The sequence below is a fragment of the Mesoplodon mirus genome, assembly GCF_964341445.2.
Source record: "Mesoplodon mirus genome assembly, chromosome: X".
NCBI classification, from domain to species: Eukaryota; Metazoa; Chordata; class Mammalia; order Artiodactyla; family Ziphiidae; genus Mesoplodon; species Mesoplodon mirus.
This window is the reverse complement of record NC_138981.1, coordinates 43,582,728-43,607,083: the sequence shown is the minus strand read 5'-3', so window position 1 is coordinate 43,607,083 and position 24,356 is coordinate 43,582,728. Positions and strand designations below refer to the sequence as shown.

The following is a 24,356-nucleotide window of genomic DNA, read 5'->3' as shown; positions in this document are numbered from 1 at the left end:
TAAAATTCAATTCCTCAGTCACACTAGCCACATTTCAACCATACTGGACAGCACATATTTCCATCACATCAAGTTCTGTTGGACAGTATGGTTACAGACAATCTGGAATTAAGTTTATAATATTCTGCCATTCATAGATGCAACACATTTGTTAAGTATCACAATGGGGCATGCACTGAGGACTCACAGGGAAGCAGAGGGAACCTGGCCCATGATTGCTGGACTCTTGTGCTTCAGTTAGTCTCAATTACCATTTGTTATGGTTATGTTACAGTTTTCCTTCCAAAGATTTAAAATGCATGTGTGTGTTTATATTTTTATGCAAAGGAAGAAGGGAAAGCAATGGAGGATTTGTTTCAAAAGATATAGTGGGAATTCCCATGGTTAAAGCCAAGTCTCAAATCTTTTGGAAGCTTGCATCTGGAGGGCAGACTGCTCAATTACCTATATGTTGGGTTTTTGATAACTAAACATAGAAGATGACCTTGTATATGAATAAAGACTAAAAAAATGCAAAACCTGATAGGTCTCCTTATAGATTGAAAAATTCAACACTTAAGAGGATGCTGGCAACCATCAAGGCTTTAATGGGGGCAGATTCCATTTAATCTAATTTCACAGGATAAAGAATTCCAGGGCTGGAAAACAATTCAAAGATCATCTTATCCAACCTCACATGTATTATTGCTTGTACTTCCTGTAAAGTACCTGATATTCTACCTACACTGCTCCCTGCCCTCAACTCCTTCCACTTTCAGTTAAGTGGTACTCTAGCCACTTACTGTATTCCTAAAACAGCCCACCCCAACTTAGATCAACTGGAAGAGTCTGTTACATTACATCGAAGTTTGTATTCTTAAAAATTCTATGTATTTGAAAAGCCTCATGAAAATGAGGATGATGAGAGCCCCAAGCTCTACTTTTATCTGGGTACCTTTGGTTATCCCTTGAATAAGAAACTAGCTGGTCATTTAAAGCACAAGTAGCAAAAGGCACTCTTTAGCAAAAGATTAAAAGTGTTGGGCATAGTGCTCTTCTGCTGTATAATAACTGACAAAAATATGGGAAGAGAAAGCAAAAGGATTGTTTTCTATTCAAGGAGATGAGTGTGTGACATAAAACTACTACTAATGGGAAGCTAAAAACAGATCATCTCTCTCAGGTCAAATTTATAGAATGTAGAGACATAAATATAAATTACTCAAAATAAAAAGACAATAAACGAATAAGAATTGGGTACTTAGATGAAAAATGGAATGTCCTTAGGAAACTCTGCCATAAAATCCATCTAGTTTCAAAAAAAAGGTCATTCTATGGTATTTATAGCTAGAAGTCCATATACCTTGGTGGTAAAGGAGAAATGCTAACCAAATAACTTTTAATTTTTTTTCCAAAAACATATATTTGGCACACTCTATTAAACAAAATGCTTTTGTATATATCTCATTTCTACTGTAATCACTTACGGTGATGGGGGAGGTTTTATTACACGCATTTTAAAAGAACAGCTTTATTGAGATATAATTTACATACCACAAAACTCACCAATTTTAAGTATACATTTCAATGTTTTTAGTGTATTAACAGAGTTGTGCAACTATCACTACTACATAACTCCAGTACATTTTTATCACCCCCGAAAAGAAATCTCATGCCTATTTGCCACTCCCTGTTCCCAATCCCAGCCCCAAGCAACCACTAATCTACTTTGTGTCTCTATAGAAATGCCTATTCTGGACATTTCATGTAAGTGGAATCATATGTGACAGTTTATATCTGGCTTCATTCACTTAGCACATTTTCAAGGTTCATCCACATTGTAGCATGTATCAGAATTTCATTCTTTTTAAAATATGGCCAAATAATATTCCATTATATTGGATATACCATATTTGTTTATCCATTCTTCAGCTGATGGACATTTGGGCTATTTTTACTTTTTAGCTATTATGAAATAATGCTGCTATGAATATCTGTGTACAAGTTTTTGTGCAGACATGTTTTCATTCCTCTTTGGTAACGTGCAATAAAGGATTAACCTTGCCAAAGAAAGGCTTGGCCCTCTGCCTCTAGCTCCTAAGAGGTAACCTCTAAACCCTTGGAATGTCCTGCCTGATAAGAGTGCCTTTATTTACCTGGGGGCCTTGGGCCATGTCAGATAGTCTATGCTAACAATGTGATTTATGGTGGAAGCTCTGAGCCACGTGGTATCAGCCTGACCTCTGGAGGGACTGGAGTCTAAGGCCAGCCATGCAGGTGGTCAGCCACGTCTATGTGACCAACTCCTAATAAAATCTCTACACCAAGACTTGGGTGGCTTTGCTGGTTGGCAGTACTCTGTGTATATTATCATACACCAGTGCTGAAAGAAATAAGCACTGTCCACAAGATTCCACTTAGACAGGAATCTGGAAGCTCCATGCTTGGTTTCTCCTGGACCCTGCCCTATGTGCCTCTTCCCTTTGCTGATTTTAATCTGTATTCTTTCACTGTAATAAACTATGATCATGAGCATAATGGTTTTTTGAGTTCTGTGAGTCCTTCTAGTGAATTATTGAACCTGAGAGTGGTCTTGGGGACCTCTAACTTGTAGGTATATACTTAGAAGTGGAATTACTAAGACATACAGTAACTCTATGGGTAACTTTTGGAAGAACTGCCAAACTGTCTTCCACAGTGGCTGTGCATTTTACATTCCCACCAGCAATGCATAAGAGTTCTAATTTCTACACCTTCTTGCCAATAATTGTTATTGCCTGCCTTTTTGATTATTACCACCCTAGTGGGTATGAAGTAGTATCTCACTATGGTTTATTTACTTTTAAAGGGGGAAAAAGAAATAATTTTCTACCTATTCTTCAGAAATTATAGAAGAGAAATGAGTTTTTGAAATACTTTCATTAGAGGGAAAATGCTACCCTTATATGTTCACATTTGTAAGGGGAGTTGGAGTTTCTGTGGGATGAGAACTGGATCAGATAGGATGGTTGGAATAAAAATCTTTGAAAAAGAACACCAGAGACTGATTTAGGAATTAAATTGTTTCTTGCCTCTTTAAGGAAATATTTTGTCACCCCCCACCTCGCCGAAAACAAAATAGTGTGTCCTCCTCAAAAGCAGATGACACCAGCGTTGAACACCAAGGGCTGGGTGCATACGTCCTCAGCGGTTCTTATCCTGCTGCAGGACAGTGTTCATTTGGTTGCCCTTAATCCCCAATAATCTGTGAACAGACAAATAGGTGATATCAGAGCAATTTTCTCAAAACTTGGTCACTGAAACCATGTCATAAATGATTCAAAGTCAGTCCACAAAACCTATTTAGCCACTAGGTACTTAAACTCTAGCACCAACGGTGGCCACCAGCCCTTCTGATCTCTCATCCCTAAGGGTCTGCAAGGTCGGAGGGGAGATGTCACTTGAGTGTTATTTAACTTTTCTCATGTTTATATCCGGTCTCCCTTAATAGACTATAAACACCTGAAGGCAAGGACCAGAAATATCTTAGAATAGGAACAATTTGTACTCACAAATAAAATTTGGAATATATGAGAAAAATATTAAGGTGCTTTCCCTCTTAATTTTTTGATGCCCTTTAATCTTAACACTTAATTTCCATCTCTACTAGTACGACCTTTAATAGTCACTGAGTAGACGTACTTGCATTTCCCCACTTGTCAAAGATTTTCATTTGTTTTAAAAAAGTTCACTTCCCTCATAGTCAAGCTCATATTAGCCTAACAGTAAACTCATGGTGGCCCACCAATTTATTCTGACTTCACTAAACATGCATGTAACTCCAGACATGACCACATTCCTCTACTGTCGAAAGGGGCAACTACTCCAGCACCAAATGTTTTAATGATGCTATTCAGTTTGGCTGGATGAATGCTAGGGCTTTCCATCAACAAAGTCAGACTGACTCCAGGGAATAATATAAACAATAACAACAAGTACAAATACTAGTACCACTAATATCTACTGAGTATTTAGTATCTGTTAGGCACTGTGTTAAGCTCTTCACCACATTATTGAGTAGGTACTATTTTATCATCTCCATTTATAGATGTGGAAACTGAGGGACAGATTTGGCAGGTAACTTCCTCAAGATTACATAACAAACAAGAGATGGAACCAGGATTTGGACCCCAGGAATCTGGCTCCAAAGGCTGTATTTTTAACCACTGTTCTTCCTTTTTTTCTCAGGGAAGGACTAAAACATCTGGATCTAGGTCGAATGGGGCTTGAACATAAGATATATAAGGACCCTACAGGAATTCTGGAAAGGTGGCAGAGGGACTGTGTCCAGGGTTTAAGCAAAATTCAGAGCTGTATGGGGCATCTGTTTTGAACCCAGTCTTTAGGATCTGCTCCACGATTATCAGAAACCTTCATCCTCAGGAGAAAGGTTCTAGCTCCCAGATATGCAGGCTGTAGATACTGGCTAGTTTAGACCCCAAAACCACCAGTGTTAGATTCTATCCTTGCCGAATGAATGTTCCCAAATCAAAGGAAGAGGAGAGATGTGGGTATTCCCCACTGCTGGGAGATTAGGAAGAATGAACACAATTCACAGTTAAGAAATTTCCATAAAGAGTTTATAAAGCAAAATACCTGAGATGTGTTACTAATCACAGATACCCTTAAATAAGCCTCTGAAAAACAAAGATGCTAATAAAACTTGAGCCCCACCTATGTTCTGCTTATACTAATAGAGTAGGCTTTGTTTTCCATGGTTGACACCTAGTTTTCCTGTGGAAAAAGAGACCCAAACCCTTTTTTCCTTTTAAACCACCGCTAAGTTAAATTCAAACCAATTAGTAATTTAGAATCTTGTTCCCTATATGGGGATCAAAAACAGTAAACAAATACAGTGTATTAGTATAGGCAGAACATAGGTGGAGAAAAATACAGCCACACTTCACAAGGTCACCTGAAGTTCACTCCCCCTCACGTGGGGGAAGATCTTTAATGCAGCCTGGCACTCACAGTGCACTTCCCCAAACCAAAAGACTATTTCACACCTCTTCTCTCCCCAAACCTTGAGACTTCACCCACATCCTCACTCTCAGCTGATGATCCTGTTTCCTATCTCACTGAGGAAATGACAACAATCAAAAAGAGCACTCTGGGGACTTCCTGATGGTCTAGTGGGTAAGACTCCACGCTCTCAATGCAGGCGGCCCGGGTTCGATCCCTGGTTGGAGAACTAGATCTCGCATGCATGCCACAACTAAGAGTTCACATGCTGCAACTAAGAAGTCCGCATGCTGCAACTAAGAGTTCACATGCCACAATTAAGAAGTCCGCATGTCACAACTAAGAAGTCCGCGTGCCACGATGAAGATCCCACGTGCTGCAACTAAGACGTGGAACAGCCTAAATAAATAAATAAATAGGGCTTCCCTGGTGGCACAGTGGTTAAGAATCCACCTGCCAATGCAGGGTACATGGGTTCGAGCCCTGGTCCAGGAAGATCTCACATGCCATGGAGCAACTAAGCCTGTGCGCCACAACTACTGAGCCTGCGCTCTAGAGCCCGGTGAGCCACAACTACTGAGCCCACGTGCCTAGAGCTTGTGCTCCACAACAAGAGAAGCCACCGCAATGAGAAGCCCACGCACCACAACAAAGAGTAGCCCTTGATCGCCACAACTAGAGAAAAGCCCACGTGCAGCAACAAAGACCCAACGCAGCCAAGCAGCCAAAAATAAAAAAATAAAATAAAATAAATAAATTTTTAAAAACAAAACAAAACAAAACAAAACAATAAGAGCGAGGATTCTGGGAAGATGGCAGAGTAGGAGGCACCAGGAATCTGTTAAAAAAAAAAAAAAAAAAAAAGAGCGCTCTGCAGATTCCCAGCAGCACACCTATCTAATACTGCACCTACACACTCTGCCTTCAAGCCTGTTACCCGGGAAGAACAATCTGTGCTCTTACCTGAAGCCGCCCCTCTCTCACCCTCTTTACCCCACCCTCTCTCACCTACTGAAAAACCTCGCTCCAGCAGTTTTTCCTCTCCATGGGTCACTCTCTTTGCATGCATACTGTTATGTTCTATATGTTAACAAGTATACATACAGTAGTCTCTCAGTATCCTCGGGGGATTGGCTCCAGACTTCCTGTGGATATCAAAATCCACAGATGCTCAAATCCCTTATATAAAATGGCATAGTATTTGCATGTAACCTATGTGCATCCTCCCATACTTTAAATCATCTCTAGATTATTTATAAAACCCAATACAATGCAAATGCTATGTAATAGTTGCCTGGGCAAGGCAAATTCAAGTTTTGCTTTTTGGAACTTTCTGGAATTTTTTTCCAAATATTTTCAATCTGCAATTGGTTGAATCTTCAGATGCAGAACCTGCGGATACAGACGGCTGACTGTACATACTTGTTATTTCTTCCACCTTAAAGAGAGGACTTCTTTCCCTCACTTTTCCGGACTGTTCCTACTCCATTTCTTTGCCTTGACCCTTGGCAATGTAGCTTTTGCCATCATCACTCCACCTCAACTGCTCATCCAGGTTACCAATAATCACATTGCTAAATTCAGGGGTCAATTTGTAGTCCTCATCTTACTCCAGCAGTATTTTTACATCACTGATCTTTCCCCTCTCCTTGAAACACTTTCTTGCCTTGATTTCTAGGCTACTATGCTCTCTTGGTTTTCCTCCTGTCTCCCTGGTGACTTCTCAGTCTCCTCTGCTATCTCTCCCTACTGTCCTGACTACTTAACACTGGAATGCTGCAAGGTCCTGTGCTTGGTACTGTTCTCCTCTCTATCTACACTCCCTCCCTCAGTGATCTTACCCAGTCCAGGCTAAAGATACCTACATGACAATGACTCCCAAATTTATGTCTTCAGTCCAAAACTTCCTCCCAAACTCCAAACTCGCATAGACAACTGTCAGTTTAATATTTCCACTAGGATATCTGGTAGACATCTCAAACTTAAATGTCTAAAACTGAACTCATGATGATCTTTCCGCCCACATCTCTTCTACTTGTAGATTTTTCCATTCAGTTTATGGCAACTTTACCCTTCTCCCTGTTCAGGCCAAAACCTGGAAGCATCCCCAACTCCTATCTTTCTCTCACACCTCATACCCGCTCCACAGTTAATCCTCTTGGCTCTACTTTCAATATTCATCCAGAACCCAACCACTTTTCACCACCTCCAGGGCTACCACTCCAGACAAAGCCACCACTGCCATCTCTCAAGGATTACCGTAATAGCCTCCTAATTGCTTTTCTCGTTCCTAACCTTCCCTCCTCATAGTCTGCTCCAAATAAGCAGCCAGAGTGCCTATTTTTGTTTTTAACCTTCTACTATGGAAAAATCTACATAATAGCATAGAGAATACTATATTAAACCCTATATACCCATTATACAGACTCAATAATTATTAATGTATGACCCATCTTGATTCATCTTTAACCCCCATAGTACCCTGCCCTCCAGATTATTTTGAAGCAAATCTTAGACATCATTCCATAGAGTGATCCCTTAAAAATATAAATCAAATCATTTTACTTATCTGCTCAAAACCTGCTAACGGCTCCCCCTTTAAACTCTGAGTAAAAACAAAAGATCTTTTTTGTTTTTTAAACCTTTTGGCCACGCCACGTGGCATCTGGGATCTTAGTTCTCTGACTGGGGATCGAACCAGTGCCCTCTGCATTGGAAGCGTGGAGTCTTAACCACTGGACTGCCAGGGAAGTCCCAAAACAAAAGATCTTATAAGGGCCCTGGAAACCCTTCATCATGGGCTTGCAAACTATGGCCCACAGACCAAATGCAGCCAGATACCTGTTTTTATGTAGCCCATGAGATAAGAATGGGAGCTAAAAATGGTTTTTACGTTTTTTAAATGGTGGAAAACAATCAAAAGAAAAAGAATATTTTATGACATATAAAATAAATTTAGAGTCCATAAATAAGCAAATGAACATGGCTATATTCCATTAAAGCTTTAAGTATCGTCTATGGCCGCCTCTGTGCTACAAAGGCAGAATTGAGTAGTTGTGACAGAGACCATATGGCCTGCAAAGCCTAAAATATTTACTATCTGGCCCTGTATAGAAAAAAACTGCCAACCCCTGACCTAACCAATCAGGTCCCTGTGTAATCTCTCTGATCTTCTCTTCCCAAACACTCCATTCCATTCTCATTGGCCTCTTTCCTATCTCTCAGACAAGCCAAACACACTCCTATCTCTGGGCCTTTGCACAGGCTGATCCCTCTGCCTGGAACATTTTTACCCCAAATATCTGCATTGTCTTCTCTCACCTTCGAGTCTTTGCTCAAATGCCACGGCTACAGTGAGTCCTACTCTTACCACTCTATTTAAACTTGCAATGTATGCCTCCTGCCCCACAATCCCCATCTTCTTACCATACTCCACATTTTTACTTTCCATAGCACTTACCATCTTCTAACATGATATTTAGTATCTATTGCTTATCACTGATTTCTCCCAAACCAAAATGTAAGTTCCATGGTGCAAAGTTCTTTGTTGGTCCACTGATAAATCCAAAGTGCCTAGAACAGTGCCTGGCACACAATTAGGCACTCAAATATTTGTTGAATAAGTGAAATTCCTTATAATCAAAATTTTAAGAGACTTTTATGACCACCACAGCAGCATACATCTCCACTTCACTGATCCATGTATCAACACATGATAATTGAAGCATGGCAGCTACCTCACAGAAAAAATTCTCCACCTGATATGGACCACAGTGAGGTAACAAGAAAGTCAACACTATTTGCACCGAAGAGTTGCTGAAACCTGTTACCCAAGCCATTGCTGCCAGTTGTTGGCATAGCCAAGAGTGCATGATAACTGTGTAATGGAGAGGCTGGCAGATAGCTACATACGATCAAAGGCCATTACTGAAAGAAGCACACATTCAGTGGATCCTAAACTAAGGAATATGAAAAGTTAAGCTATGCATCCTAGGTAGCTGCTATTTCTCCAGTGGCTTTGGATGTTGACTAGCATTTGGGGGACAGGGGAAGTAGTATATCAAAGGTCCAAAAAAGAGAGATTAGACAGAAAGAAACACATGGGGGTGTGGAGTCTGGCATCAAGGCGTGACAAGATAACGATGGCTAAATTCCCAAGGAGGGTCATTATGTAGAAAACGGAGATGGCCAGAAAAAGAACCATTTCTAGTTTGGGCCATTCAGAGAAGCCCACCAGAACAAAGCCATCAGAGTGATGAAAAGTGTTACTGAATTTTCTCATTGCTTACCACTACTTGCTGGAAACACCACAGTCAGAATTTTGAAGGCTGATTATCCTTTCCTTAGAACTTAATGCTGGTTCATGAACCTACATGCAACAGAGGAACTGGATAGGGAATGTTGAAACAAGTAAAATCATTAATGTATTTCCTTTTACTACCTCAGCAAGAAAATTAAGAATTAGCAATTATATACCTGTATTTTAACAACCATATTTTAAGCCACGGCTTTCATTTAGTAAACTCATAGTTTACTAAGTAGAGGTATTACGAAAGTAAAGGTAGTATAGATGCATTACAAAATATTTGTTATAAAAAGGTGTTGGATCTGTTAAGATTGAGAGAAACTAAGACTTCACTGGAGCTTCATTAAATCTCTAATTTACTCAGTAAAAAAATTTTTTTAAGAGTCTTAATTTGGAAAGACCTTTACAAAATGCAGAATCTAAACTCTAAGTAATAAAAACAAAACCACTGCCCTGAAATAAAAAAAAAACCCACTCCAGAATGTTTCTTCCATCCATCTGTTCATCCACTATCCATCTATCAATCTAATATTTATTGTCCATTGGCCATGTCGGGGGTTTGGAGGATCTAAGGATGAGACAGTTTGAGCTTGCAGCCTACTATGGAAGCTAAGACTCATAGATAAAAAACTACAATAGAGGGCAGAATGTGGCGATATGGGGCATTTTTTCTCTCACCACAGTCATGCTGCCAATTACTAACTGTTGTAAAAAAAAAATCATCCTTTAAAACAGCAAAAATGGGGGAAAATGCAGGTACCATAATAAGGAAAATAAGTAATTAACAGACATAAATTCAATGTGCTATTATAAAATGACTAAATGATAATTATGAAAAGATGGGAAATATTTTATTTTTTAGTGGGGAGAATGCATATTACAAACTAATCTATGATACAATTAAATACGGATATATTTATTCAATAAACACTAATTGAGCACTGACAAGGGGCAGGCACTCTCTTTTGTGCTAGGGGAAGAATGATACATAACCTTGGCCCTCAAGGGGCTCACATGTGGGGCGCAATCAGGAGAGAACTTAGAAAAGCATAAACAGGCAATGTGTTAAGGCAGTAGACCCCATGGGAATAGTTCTCCTTAAACACATTTCTCCTTATAATTGCTAAAGTGCTATAGTTAAAATAAATAAAATCAGCAGGAAAAAAATTTTTTTAAAAAGCAAGACAAAGTATCCGATTCTGTCAAATGTAAAAACGAGTTTAAAAACTAAAAGTGTTTTTGGGGTCCAGATTGTGTTCTTTAAATACCATTTCCCAGTAAAAGAACCAGGGTTACTTGGAGGAGTGGCTGATCCCAGGTCTAGAGCAAGAAATCTACAAGATGAGCCAGATAGCAAGGAACCTCACGAAACACCTAGAGCCACTGTCCCTAAGCTATGACATCATATGGCCCCCTTTCTGTGAAGGTGAACATGCAAACCTAACTCCAACCAGACTGTATCCTATGCAAGAGGTCTGGGAAGTGGAAGGCCAGCCCTTCCTCCCCTCTCACCAGGAAATCCACCTTATTACATTTGGAATAAAAGGTGAGATGACATTCTGGAAAACTAGATTATGAAGGGTCAACCTTCCTGCCTTTTCTGGGGGTGACTGGCCTCCCCCAGCCCCATCCTCCCCACCTCCAATGTTGCTTTTGGGTGCACCAGCTACGACTTCTACTTCAAGCAGCTGAATTTCTATGCCTCAGATGTCTCAGAAAACTCTACTTGCACTACCATAATGCAACAAATATGCCTATGAGAATGACTTTCAAACCTCTCAACCAGAATTTATCCATTCAGATGCATCTTTCCCTATCCAATGAGTTGCACTTAGTCCAGCAACAGGGTCATCTGTCAAATCATCCTGGAACCCAAGTCATCCATCTACAATGGGTGAGCCACACAAGAACATGGGCCTGGTTGTTTAGAAGTTATGGCTTGTTTCCACCCAGGATCATCTAGCCTCAGAACTCACCTAATTCATCAGATCTGAGAGTGAAGGATGGAAATTAACCACCACTATGGCTACTGAAAAGAATAAGCTGAAGGGTCCAGAGGCAACATCAAAAAAAGGGGTTCCAGAAATGGTCTGTACAGTAGCAGAGCTCTATGAGTGAGTGGGAAGCCTGCTGAGTAACCTTTCAATTAGCAGGATGCTCTCACTGGGAGGGTGAGTCTGGCCAATCTGGTGTTAGCCCACTCCACCACTTCTCATTGGGACTTACCTGAATACAAGCCCCTGTCTTCAACTTGCACAGGCTGCAGACTAAGGCCCACCGACTGGGCGGAATATGGGAGACCTTTGTGATTGGTTCCATCCTCTCAGGACAAGCAATGCTGACCTACAAATAAAACACCACCATAAGGCAGAAGGCACGAAGGCATTCCAGAAGTACCTTTCACAAACCATAAATGATGTTACAAGAAGCTCAGAACATCAAAACAATGAGGTGAGCCATGTCTCCTAAGGTTACTATGGAACTTCGAATAAATAAAACCCGTCTCTAGCCACTGCTCAGGCCTTCGATCATTTCCAGTAATATAACTGATTCATATATAGGATGAGAGGGCAGGAGTAGAGACTAGGCATGGTTACCTTAATGAATCAAAGATATCTACACTTTACTTAGGAACCAAAGCAAGCTACTAAGGAAACGAATTAAGATTCTCAAAATCTAGCACCTCTCACATGTTTGAGATGTTGCCACATGCCTTGTGTTTTTTTCATTTAATAATGAATGATGAAAAACAGCGGCAGTGACATAGTATCGTTGGAAAGTAGCAGCAATCTGTGTAATGAAGAAATTGCAGCACATAAGTAGAAAAGATGAGGATAACATTTTAAAACCAGTCTTTAAAATCACATTAACTATCACCAGCTTACTCTATTCTCTCAGCCAAAGTAGCTTTAAAGTGAGATTAGTCTTTGAGAGAGTGCTGAAAGAGATGCTTTTTAAAAACATGGAACTTTTTTGCGTGTGAAAATAAGGGGTCAAGCAACTTCTGGTAAAAAGTGTTTTCTTTAAAAATACATACATGAGTTTCTAAGAGAGAAACGACTTTGAAAAGTGAAGGACTGTTGAGTAAGGACAGTTAAACTAGTACAAGTTCCACCCACATCAAGAAACCAACAGTAGAAAGATCAGAGACATCTAGCACAGCCCCAAAAGTACTAGAAATCAGGTATTAGAAACCATAAGAGAATGTCAATAGGTGAGAAAGCTTCTTTTAATTTTAAAGAACTCTTCCTGAGTCATGTTCCAGACTTTTAATATTTTGAAAGAGCCTGCTTTATTAGGGGAATTTGCTGCTAGAAATTAGTGATTCTCAGGCCAGAAACCTCAGAGTTCATTTCACATGTCTATTAGCTGGATGTTCTTAGTAAGAAAAAGAAACCACTACTCAAATTAAAAAAACAAACTGACTTCTATATCCATAAGAATACCATAGTATGTACCTAGAACTTTCAGTTTAACTTTGTGAGCTCGACTGCTAGACAGATTGGACGTTAACAAGAATAAAGGCAGGCAAGTTTTAAAGAAGAGTGAATTTCTGATACAGTATCATCAGCTCCCAATAAAATGAATTCTGCAGTCTCTCTTGTTCTGCAGTTAAAATGCTAACAAATTTGCTGGCTTGGATAGGGTTTGGGGAGCGAGAATGTGAATGAGATGTCCAAACAGATTTTTTTTTTTTTAAAAAAGGGCAGCCATAGGGCTTCCCTGGTGGCGCAGTGGTTAAGAATCCGCCTGCCAATGCAGGAGACTCGGGTTCGAGCCCTGGTCCGGGAAGATCCCACATGCCGTGGAGCAACTAAGCCCGTGGGCCGCAACTATTGAGCCTGTGCTCTAGAGCCTGCGAGCCACAACTACGGAAGCCCACGCGCCTAGAGCCCGTGCTCCACAACAAGAGAAGCCACCACAACGAGAAGCCTGCGCAGTGCAATGAAGAGCAGCCCCCACTCTCTGCAACTAGAGAAAGCCCATGCACAACAATAAAGACCCAACACAGCCAAAAATAAATAAATTAAAAATAAATAAATAAATAAATAAAAATAAAAAGGGCAGCCATAAAAAGTAAGAAGTAATGTCTGGAAGCCCTCAGGAAATATCAGCAACTGAAGGACCAGATTAAATTGTGAGGGGTGGCATTCTGAATAAAGAAACTCTTAAAAAATGGACTACTACTCAGCAATAGGAAGGCATGAACGTTGACACACACTGCAATATAGACTGCTAGCCAGACAGAAGAGAGTGCATACTGCATGATTCCATTTTTAGACAAAACGAAACTATAGTGATAGAAATCAAAATGGTAGTTACCCTTGGGTAATAGGGACCCAGATAAGGACTGGAAAGTGGGTATGAGGGATCCTTCTGGGATGCTCTGTGTCTTACTTCTGGGATGTCCTATGTCTTGGTCTGGGTTGTGGTGACAGATACATACATGTGTAAAAACTTATGAAACTCTACACTTAAGATTTGGTATTTTTAAGGTAGGTTTTACCTTTAAAAAATCTGCCGCTCACACCCTCTGCTCTCATCCAAATTTATCCAATACCACTGGTAGTACCACCTATAAATTAATTAGCATGGGCTCACATGCCCACTTGCAAAAGAAGGATGTGAGGGAGGTCAAGTGGAACCATTGTCACCTCAGAAACTTGGGCAGGCATGAAGCATCTCCATGAAGCCTGAGTCAGACTGAACGTTGTGGGAGAGCAAATGGCCTCACAGACCTGGATGAATTCTTACCTCTGGAATCCACAGGGCACAGCTGACGTGAGCCCATTTAGTCCCTGTCCTGGTGGTCTTCATGGCTCCACCTTTCTTTGGACATAACAGACATTGTGGATGAATGCCCAGGACACAGGAGCGACACAGCCAGCTGCCTTCTGGGACCTTGAGGATGCCGTAGCAGGCCTGGAGGCACGAGGAGGAGAGGGGGTAATGGTTAGCATCTTCTCACGGGGTCAATGTCTGCTCCGGTACACAGTCACAGAGTACCCTCCACTTTTAGGAGAAAAAGGCAAATAAGGCCAAACGAGCTCATATCCAGGATTTAGTAATTTTAAAACACTCAAAAAAAAAAAAGCAACTCCTAGCATCTGTTTTAAGGTCAGCATGTGTATGAGAATTAACTTTAAGGACGACAGAGTAAGACTAGAAGGAAATACACGCAAAGGTTAGCCCAACTGTTATGTGAGTTTTGTGATTACATATTTTTTTCTTTTTTGCCTCCGTTTTCTAAAGCTTTCTCAATGATTATGTATTATAATTAGTCAGTCATATACTCACTGAACAGCTTCTACATGTCATGCACTGCTGTGATCAAGAAAAAAGTGTTAAGAAATAAGCAGAATGAAACTTCTGAGGAGCAAATGAGCTGATGTTAAAGAGCCTAACAGTGCCTGCTGCATAAAAAGCACTCTCAGGAAATTGTAGCAGTTACTTGCTTGAGTTGAAGAAAAAGGGACTTATGAATGGATCCTGAATTGAACAGAATATTAGACTAATCACAATAGTCCATAATGAGTTCATTTATTTATTTATTTATTTATTTATTTTATTTTTGGCTGTGTTGGGTCTTCGTTTCTGTGTGAGGGCTTTCTCTAGTTGCAGCAAGCGGGGGCCACTCTTCATCGCGGTGCGCGGGCCTCTCACTGTCACGGCCTCTCTTGTTGCAGAGCACAGGCTCCAGACGCGCAGGCTCAGTAGTGTGGCTCACAGGCCTAGTTGCTCCGCAGCATGTGGGACCTTCCCAGACCAGGGCTCGAACCCCTGTCCCCTGCATTGGCAGGCAGATTCTCAACCACTGCGCCACCAGGGAAGCCCCATAATGAGTTTTTGAAGCTACTTCAAATTCCTTACAGAATGAAGTCGGACAAATAAATAAATGAATTACTGTTGGAGGTGCGAGGAGGGAGATTAGTTTGGAAAATATTTTAGATTTCCTTTTCACTATCTCTAATTTCGCCCATCCTTCCCCCCTTACTGCTCTACTCTCACCATTAGAGACTATAGCTGGGGGTCACCTGGCTCCCCATGTAGCCTAGCATACCTTCACTACTGACTGATTCACCACCGCAGCTTCAAAGCCTGTGCCTGCCCCAGAAAGTTCACCCACAGCTCAGATTCCAGTTCCAACAGTCACTATCATGTTACCCCCGCAACTGGCCCCCTTTCCAAACTCTCTCTATCCATATCACCACCATGCTTCGCAGCTTCCAGATCCAAATTCCTTGACTCTTATTATCCACTTTCCTTCATCTACTGTCCCTTGGGCTTGCTACTAATCCCTACGGAGTGGTCACTAGACTCTGACCTTCCTCTCCATCCCCACCACAACTGCTCCATCCAAGTCCTCATTCATGTCATGCCTGGAGTGATTTATTTCTAAATTCTCTTCCTCTCCCTTCATACCTTCAATCCTTCTATTTGGCTGCCATAGTCTTCGTACTAAAACAAAGTCTTCATACCATTGCACAGCAATAAACCCTCTAAAAGCCCCTTCTGCTCCCACCCCCAACCCCATCTAAAACCTACTTCTTGAGGCCTGTTTTGTAAGGCCAACAAGCTAAGAATGGTTTCCATATTTTTAAAGGGATGTTAAAAGAAAGAAGAATATGTCACAGGGACTATATGTGGTCCTCAGAGTCTAAAATATTTACTATCTGGCCCTTCAAAGAAAAAGCCTGCTGTTCTTCACCTCAATTCTCAGATCACTGTAGCCCCTGGGTCTGCTCCACTTCCTGACTCCCACCCTCCACTCAATGTCGTTTCCCTCACCAGGTACTTAGTCGACATCATGTATTCTTCTCTACTTTAACTGTTATGTTTCATCTCCTCAGTGATACTGTAAGGTCACTGGGGGTAGGTCTGTTACCATCAATTTATCTGGAAGGTTCTCTACGCTGAGCTTGAGGAGGCGGTTTGGTAGAACAAATAAATTTCACTCAACAACTGAAGCTGGATTCCAACTAGGCTGCTGTCACAAAAGCAGGGCATCATTTTGTAAGGTCCCTAGGCTTCAAAGCTTTTTCTTTCTCTGAGATCCAGAAAGTCTGCAAGGAAATGAAAGCAAGCTTTCTCCCTAAAACAGAGCCTCTTTCAGACCAGCAGAAGAAAAACCAGAAGCTGGTTCTAGGGATACCCTTTATCACCTGGCCATTTTATTGGGTAGAAAATCATTTACTGAGCTCTTGTGTAGACTTATTCCTGGTCATAAGATCATAGAAGCTTGTATTTCATTGTAGTGGCTCTCAACTTTTTCTAGACCACAAAATGACGAAGTCTGGACTGTATTTTTTTTTAAAAAACTGCACACATGCACGAACATATGTTTTACATATAATTTCAAGGGGTTAATAAATTTAGTGCTAAACATTATATATATGACAGGTACAAAAAGTATGAGCATGTACCTTCAGGCAAATTAATTTAGGCCTCAGTTTGAGTGTTCAATACCTGGGCTAAGAAGCAGAAAATGGAATACATTAAGGGCCTTGGAATGGTCCCAATTTTCACACTTTTTAATGGAAAAAATTTAAATTAATTGTTAAAATCCAACGTCTATTGATGTAAAATAAACCTCTCTTCTAAAGTACTGACCATAAGTGTATTATAGTCACAGAGGAACAAACAGTTTATATAATATGGTGGCAGTAAAGAAGAAAAATCATGTTTAATAAATAAAATTGTCAACATGTCCCCGATTCTGTTGAGTAAACCAAATCTTCCAAATCATTTAAAGTCACTTTTCAGTCAACAGAGGGAGCTCTAACCTAAGTATCTCTTTAGAATTCAAGTGAACCTACTCACTTCGGAAGAATTCTCTTTTATATGAAACTTTATGTGGCATCAACATCCAGCTTTAATACATACCAGCTTATATTCTGCAAGGCCTGGCCTGGTGTTATTGTCATTTCTTTCTATGTGAGGAAAGGGCACAATTTACAGTCATTACTGGATATGTTTTCAAAGCAAAATACCTTTAGGGAGAATTATTATGCTACATTTCATTTTGTTAGTTAAAGAACCTGGAAGTAATTCATTAATATTTTGTCCCAACTGTGAAGGACAAATACAGAAAATATATACAGATGACCTCAGTACTATTACCTTCAATTCTGCTAAAGATCCACAATCATTTATCTGAAAACTCTAGGGTAAGAAACATCAGGAAATTCAGAATTGTGCATATCGTAGGAAAGTGATACAGTATATACATGGCATATTACCTAACCCCCTAATGGGACCAGGGCAGTGCCATATAATCAAATACATTAATATTTCTCTAACAAAATATATGAGTATTTTCACAAAATGGAATAAAGACTACAAATAGCTTCATACGGGGTGAGTTCTGCTACTGCCCTCAAATCAGTTTTGGTGCCAAACTTAGGTAAAAACTTGTAGTTTTCAGAGCTTTAAAATTTTGGAAATGCATAGAAGGGACTGTGGACCTGTACTGTCAGATATTTGTGGACCTGTACTGTCAGATATTTAAGTCCGTACTTCAGTAGTAAAGATTTTCTCTCTCACTAAAGGTGAGACATAAATGCCAATAACTGGTAGAGTGAAGATACATTTTCAAAATTCACTCTAAAAGGATACAAGTAAAAGGAAGAAAGAGACCCAACTGATCACAGAATATTCTGAGTACCTTTTAATACAGAGGGTTAGGTTAGGTGGCCCATGGAACTAAAATAAAGTCTTAAGTCCTGGTTTCTCTCTATCTCCTGTATTATCTAATCATTTGAATAATTTTGTAGTCAGGATGATCCTTCTAAATTACAAATCATATCCTTCAGGGTTGACAGGACAAAACCGAAGTTCCTTAGTTTGTCAGAGGAGGCCCTTCACATGTGTCCCTTGTATCCCTCTCTACCCTCACTCTCCATGCATTCCCTACTCGACCCCACCACTCTCCACAGTTCTGAACAGCTCAGAGTTGCCTCTAACATACTTTGCCTACTCTCACTACCCCACCTGAACATGTTCTCCTCTCTGCCTGAACACACACTGCTGTTTTCTTCTGGCATTTCCCTTTGGCCATTAAGATTCAGCTTGGATGCCACCTTCTGGATGTTATTCCCGACCCCCATCCCTCCCATGCACTTCCACAGCAGCACGGACTTCAACCTACAAAAACACTTGGCATACTATGCTAAATGGGCAGTTTCCTTGTAGACCCTACACCAGATTCTAATCTCCCTGGGGGCAAAGACCATGTCTGCCTCTTCATTACTGTATCTTCAGCATGCAGCACAGTCCTGGAACATGGATGGTGTTGCATACCTATTTGCTAGATAAATTAATGAAATGAATGAAACACACAACAGGTTCAGAAGAGTGAAAAATCACTTAGGGTAAGGGAGTTCAAGAAAGGATTTGAACTAGATCTTGAAAGATATGTAAAGTTTTGTTAGCCGGAGGTGGGAGAAGGCATTTTAAATTGGTGCGGCTGAAACATGGAGACAGGACAGCATCAGGAATATTCATCACTGCCCCACTGAGTAACCTTATTTTGCTAGAGCATAGGGCTTGTGGGGGAAGAAAGGGAAAGAGCTGAAAAGAATGTGGATATCACCATCATCATTACTATTAATTAAAAAAAGTAGTGTGGTAGAGAAAGAATGACAACTAGCTGTAAGAGGTTGGGTAAAGTCACTTCACCTCTCCTGGTATTATCTGTAAAATTAAGGAGTGGGACGGTTTTTTACATTCCTAAAATTCTATGATGTTTAAAAATGGAGTAGACCTAGTTTCCTGGGAGTGGTATATTTGGGAGAGAGAGGAGAGCTCTGGGTGCCAGGATGAGGAGTCCCGACTTCCAGCTGTAGGAAGTGTAAACTCCCCAAGGTTACTGACCATGGGTGTAACCTGATGATATAACAGGGACTCCAAGGCAGAGGAGAGACTCCCAGGCAGGCAGCAAGGAGACTCCCCAGGGGACTGTAAAAGTATCGAACAAGGCAATCTCAATGGCAATGGGCATGAAGATACACAATAAAGACCTGGGTTTAGCCCCCTGGAGTAAAGTTAATAAGTTACCTTGGGGATCATAAGAAGTATTATTTCTAAAGGAATTACTGGAGAACAGCCAGGCCAAATCTTTATTTTCACCCTTAAATGCAAGCTGCTACCCAGATATGGGTGCTGGAGATGATCACTGAACTTCAGAAAGGCTGACCGTGGGGAGGTGGCAGTCTCCACTCTCACTAACCTGATGCACACAGATGTTACACTTATCACAGAACACCATATCATTCCCTTCTTCACTGTCTGGAGACCGGCACACATCACAGATCACATCTTCATCATACTCTATGCCTAGCCCTTCCTCTGTCTCAATAGCATGGTTCATATTTTCATGGCAATGGCGTTCCAGGACTTCTACTGTCTTTTCCATAAGATTCTCATCAACTGGCCCACAACCTGCACAGAAATACAAACAATCAATCAACCCATCAGTCAGCTGTCATTCCCAAATCACCTACTGTGAGCCCGGTGCAGGGGTGGGGAGATTCTAAAGGATAAAACCATCTCTTCCCTGATCTAAAACAACCAGATTTTAAAGAATCTTTTACTAGAGCTATTCTAAAATTTACTTATCATCACATATTAGTGTTTGACACATGAAAGGAAAAATACATTTCACCATATTCTTTGTAAGTTATATATACTGACCCTTTCAATTTTCTGTCCAAATCCTAGCCAGTCTCCTCCTAAATCTGTTTTCTCTCTCTCTCTCTCTCTCTCTCTCTCTCTCTCTCTCTCTCTTTTTTGTGGCTGCGCCATGAGGCTTGTAGGATCTCAGTTCCCTGACCAGGGATTGAACCTGGAAAGCCCGGAATCCTAACCACTAGGCTACCAGGGGACTCCTCCTAATCTGTTTTCTCTTATTCCCACTGAGGGAGGACTTTCATTGGACTTTGTAATCTTGAACACTTTACAGTATAATAAAATAATTAGAATCATATAACTATTTGGATATAAATAACAATTCATTCTTAGCAAATTAGTTCCAATGAGCACATCTAATGGTTACACAAGGAAATGTTCATACAAAAAGGTATTAAGCCATAAAAGAAAATTCTAGGTACTGTATATGTGATTATACATATGAAATATTTGTTATTTGTTTTTCAAACCTGACTTTTAGAAAATCCAATAATATTTTCTAATGACAAACTATAATATAAAATAAACTTATTAGCATTCATAAAGGTCTAACTGCAAATTCTGAAATTACCTTTTTTGCCTCTTGATTCCTTTTCCTTCTATACTTTAATTTTTCTTAGCCTGCTATACATAATAACTCAACTAAAAGATTCATATGATGGCTATTGGTAACAACTAAACATTTTTCTTCTTAGGGGGACTGATGATTTTGTGAGAGCACACATATATTTATTCTAACAGCTTATAAACTCAGGAGTACTTCTCAAAGTGATCCAAAACAAATTTATCCAAATACACCACTTCATCTGCAATATAAGATCCTAAGGAACTTTGGAATTCCACATAAACTACCTTTTCAATGTTGTAGCTACTTATGAAACCAAAAACTACTCAGGTAGTATGTTTAATTTTTCCAGCCAAGACAAATTACACTTTTTTTTTTTTTTTCCTGGAGTGAAGGAGTATAGTGTCTGGTTATAAGAGCACTTGGATTCAAATTCCAACTTGACCTCACATTGGTTATATAAGCTTTGACAAGTTATTTACCCTCTTTAGGGCTTAGCTTCCTTATCTATAAAAATAAGGATAATAATACCAAACTCATTGATTTCCTGTGAGGCAGAGATGAGATCATATTCATACATTGCTTAGTATAGTGGCTGGTATGCAGTAAGCACTCAACTTTTAGAATTCCTTAATCTGAATAAAAAGCATGCTTAAGATAATATTGTTTTTGAAAGTTTATTTTAAGCTCTTAGAACCTTACTACAATATCATTCACTCTAAAGGAATGCTGGAGATAAGGCAATCCTCTTTTTAAAACTCATCCAAGCCTAAATGCAATGTGGTATCCTGGACGGGATCCTGGAACAGAAAAAGGTCATTAGTGGAAAAACTGGTGAAATTCCAATAAAGTCTGGAACTTAGCTAATAGTACTGTACCTGTGCTGGTTTCTTAACTTTGACAAATGTATCATGGTAAAGCGAGATGTTAATATTAGGTGAAACAAACTGCGTGAGGCGTATATGGTAACTATTAAAAATGCAACTTTTCTTGAAAGCTAAAACTATTTCAAAAAAATTTTTGAAAGCTTATTTTAAAAAAACTCATCCAAAGGGAATTAACTGCAAAATACCAAAGGGACTTTGTTATAAGGCAGTGTCATGTTGAAGGCAGCACTGTAATGACCATAGTGTATATGGATGCTGTATGGTTCATAAACACAACTGTACATTGAGCCATCGATCCACTTGATTATGCCCTCATACTCTCATTTTCCCTGTCAGTCTTTTTTTTTTTTTTGCGGTACGCGGGCCTCTCACTGTTGTGGCCTCTCCCATTGCGGAGCACAGGCTCCGGACGCGCAGGCTCAGCGGCCATGGCTCACGGGCCTAGCTGCTCCGCGGCATGTGGGATCTTCCCGGACCGGGGCACAAACCCGTGTCCCCTGCATCGGCAGGTGGACTCTCAACCACTGCGCCACCAGGGACGCCCTCTGTCAGTCTCTTATTCCCTTCTCTTTGTGGTTCCCACCCTAAATTTTTTTGACCCCTCTCTTTCCTCTTAGAAGGCAGAACAAGAGAAGACATAAAACAAAATGTTTTAAAAAGCAAGGAGTTAGTATTGGTTACTGGCAGAATAACTATCACCACCATGCCAAACTGGATTTAGTATAATTTTAATTTTGTATTCACATGCATTCAGATACCAACCTCAAAAGAAATAAAGAAAAAAAAGGGAAGAAAAGGAAAACCACTGATCCTTGTTGTACTAACAATGATCAAATGTGATTCAAACAAAAACAAAATCAAATGTATCCTTTACCATATCTCATACAGAGAGTTAAAAACCACCCAGTTTCACAGGACCACTTGGACCTAAACACTGTTTAGACTGAAGGCAGGTCAGAAAGAACTGTGTGTAAGTATAAGGTGAGTTTCCTTTCAGCCTAGGATTTCTGAGCATTGCCGGTATGGTACTTTGTGGCACAGGTCTACCTTAAAATTTCTACTATGTTTACTACGAGGTTTTTTTATTTGCTTGTTTTTGCTTCATTCTATTCTATTTTTTGAGAGTAGCATGACAACTCTAGAACTCACTGTAGGTAGCTAAGAACTGCTTTGGGGATGTTTTGCCCTAGGCCTGCCATTCTTCTTCCAGGTAGCAAAAATACAAGTCCTACATTAAGGCGTCCTGGTCACATCAACCTGTCAGTTGCAGTGGTGCTGCCTAATGCTGAAGTTGCAGTTTCTCTCCATCAGGTGGAGATGTCAGAGGTGCCACTACCTTTGGCCCTGCTCACTGATCATGGTACTTTTTTTTTTTTTTTTTTTTTTTTTTTTTTTTTGATCATGGTACTTTTCAGGGCCGAATGAGGAACCAGTTTCAGAATCCTTCTCAATCAGAAGTCCAATCAGCCATGACCAATCTCACACTCAGAACTGGGAAACAGCCTCGTGAAACCTACATGCCATCCCTGATCTGTGATATTCACCATGAACAAGGAAAGACAAGGTCAGATTTAAATGTTACTGCTCTACTTCAATATATTTATGCATTTCAGGAAATGCCTCATTAAGATTAAGATTAAAGAGAAAAATAAATGAAGAGCCCAGAAAAGAAAGGAAGCCACAAAATGAAAGCAAGTTAAAACGGTCCTGACAACTTTTTAAAAGAATCACAAATCAAGTCAAGGAACAAGTTACTTGTGAGGAAACAACTTACCCATTTCTGCGAGGTCTTCATTGAGTTCCTGGAGCCAGAAGATGTCCATGTCATCTAGGTCATAGCGGCACACAGATGCCGCCAGCTCCATGATGTTGATGTAGCCAGGCTCTGCAGGCTCTGGGCTGGAGCACTGGATGTACTTCCGGGGTCGGATAAATAGGACCTCCTTTACCTTGTCGGCTACAATCCTAGAAAAGCAAAAGAAAAGACACTGATAACAATCAACAAATGACAGATTCCAGGCACTGACTGGATGGGCCCAACAGCACTCAGCCCATACAGTGGAGCTGAATGTTCTCCCTTCCCACCCTGGGGAAATCCCCTGCTCTGCCAAATGAGAGGCATGACAGATCCCTTTCTAGAAAGCAAATGGTTCTACAAATCCAGCTTTGTTATTTGCTGTGAATACTCTTACTAATAAAATGTTTCATTTACCCTTTTGGCTCCTAGGCCCTTACTACCATTCCTTCTAATAAAATGTTGCATTGTGCGTTCTTGGTGCAATGGCCACCACATTTATTTAGAAGGGGAACCAGCAGAAGGGGTGATACCTGTACAAAGGCACAGCCAGATTACATACCAAAGATATACTTTAGCTAAACTCATGATTTTCTACCATGGAGGCCATACTGGATGGTGGTAAAGAGTATAGGCTATAGACTCACACAAACCTGTTTTTTTCTGCCACTCACTCGCATGGTGATCTTGGGCAATTACTTAATTTCTACAAAGTTCAGTTTTCTTAGCTGAGAAGGATGATAATCATAAGTTATGATATAATAGTATCAAACTTATAGGGTTATTATGACGATTATATGAAATAAAATACATAAAGTGCTTAGTAAAGTGTATAGTAAAAAACAGATGATCAATAATGCCAGTGTTTTATTTTTATATCTCTTATTATTTTTACTATTTGTGTAGATGAGTTAAAGCCAAGAGGCCATGGATTCATACAAACTTAAGGCATTTCTCAACCATAAATGATAGTGAATATAAGTCTGAGTCAGGATAACACAATGGGATGAAAGATTCCCATTCTTCCACCAAATTATCTAGCAGGCCTGAGCAAACCCATTATTTTCCCAAACCCCTCCTGACACTTAAGAGCCCAAGGCAAGGAAACCAAGCAAGGGAAGAAACAGAAATTTCTCA

General features: G+C 40.2%; 1 protein-coding gene and 1 pseudogene across 5 annotated transcripts in view; both read right to left on the bottom strand.

Annotated features, from left to right (window-relative positions):
- Positions 1-24,356, bottom strand: part of JADE3 (jade family PHD finger 3) — a 163,086-nt gene that overhangs the window by 8,968 nt on the left and 129,762 nt on the right. For all 4 annotated transcript variants that reach the window (XM_082610007.1, XM_082610008.1, XM_082610005.1 and 1 more), the window contains 4 exons: positions 23,199-23,389; positions 19,515-19,726; positions 14,042-14,209; positions 11,513-11,629 (listed from right to left, as the gene is read on the bottom strand). In XM_082610007.1, the coding sequence (XP_082466133.1) occupies positions 11,513-11,629; positions 14,042-14,209; positions 19,515-19,726; positions 23,199-23,389 (688 nt within the window). The remainder of the gene's footprint in view (positions 1-11,512; positions 11,630-14,041; positions 14,210-19,514; positions 19,727-23,198; positions 23,390-24,356) is intronic.
- LOC309796959 (olfactory receptor 2J3-like) lies at positions 8,628-9,262 on the bottom strand (annotated as a pseudogene). Its single transcript has one exon. The product of its transcript is annotated as an olfactory receptor 2J3-like (transcript).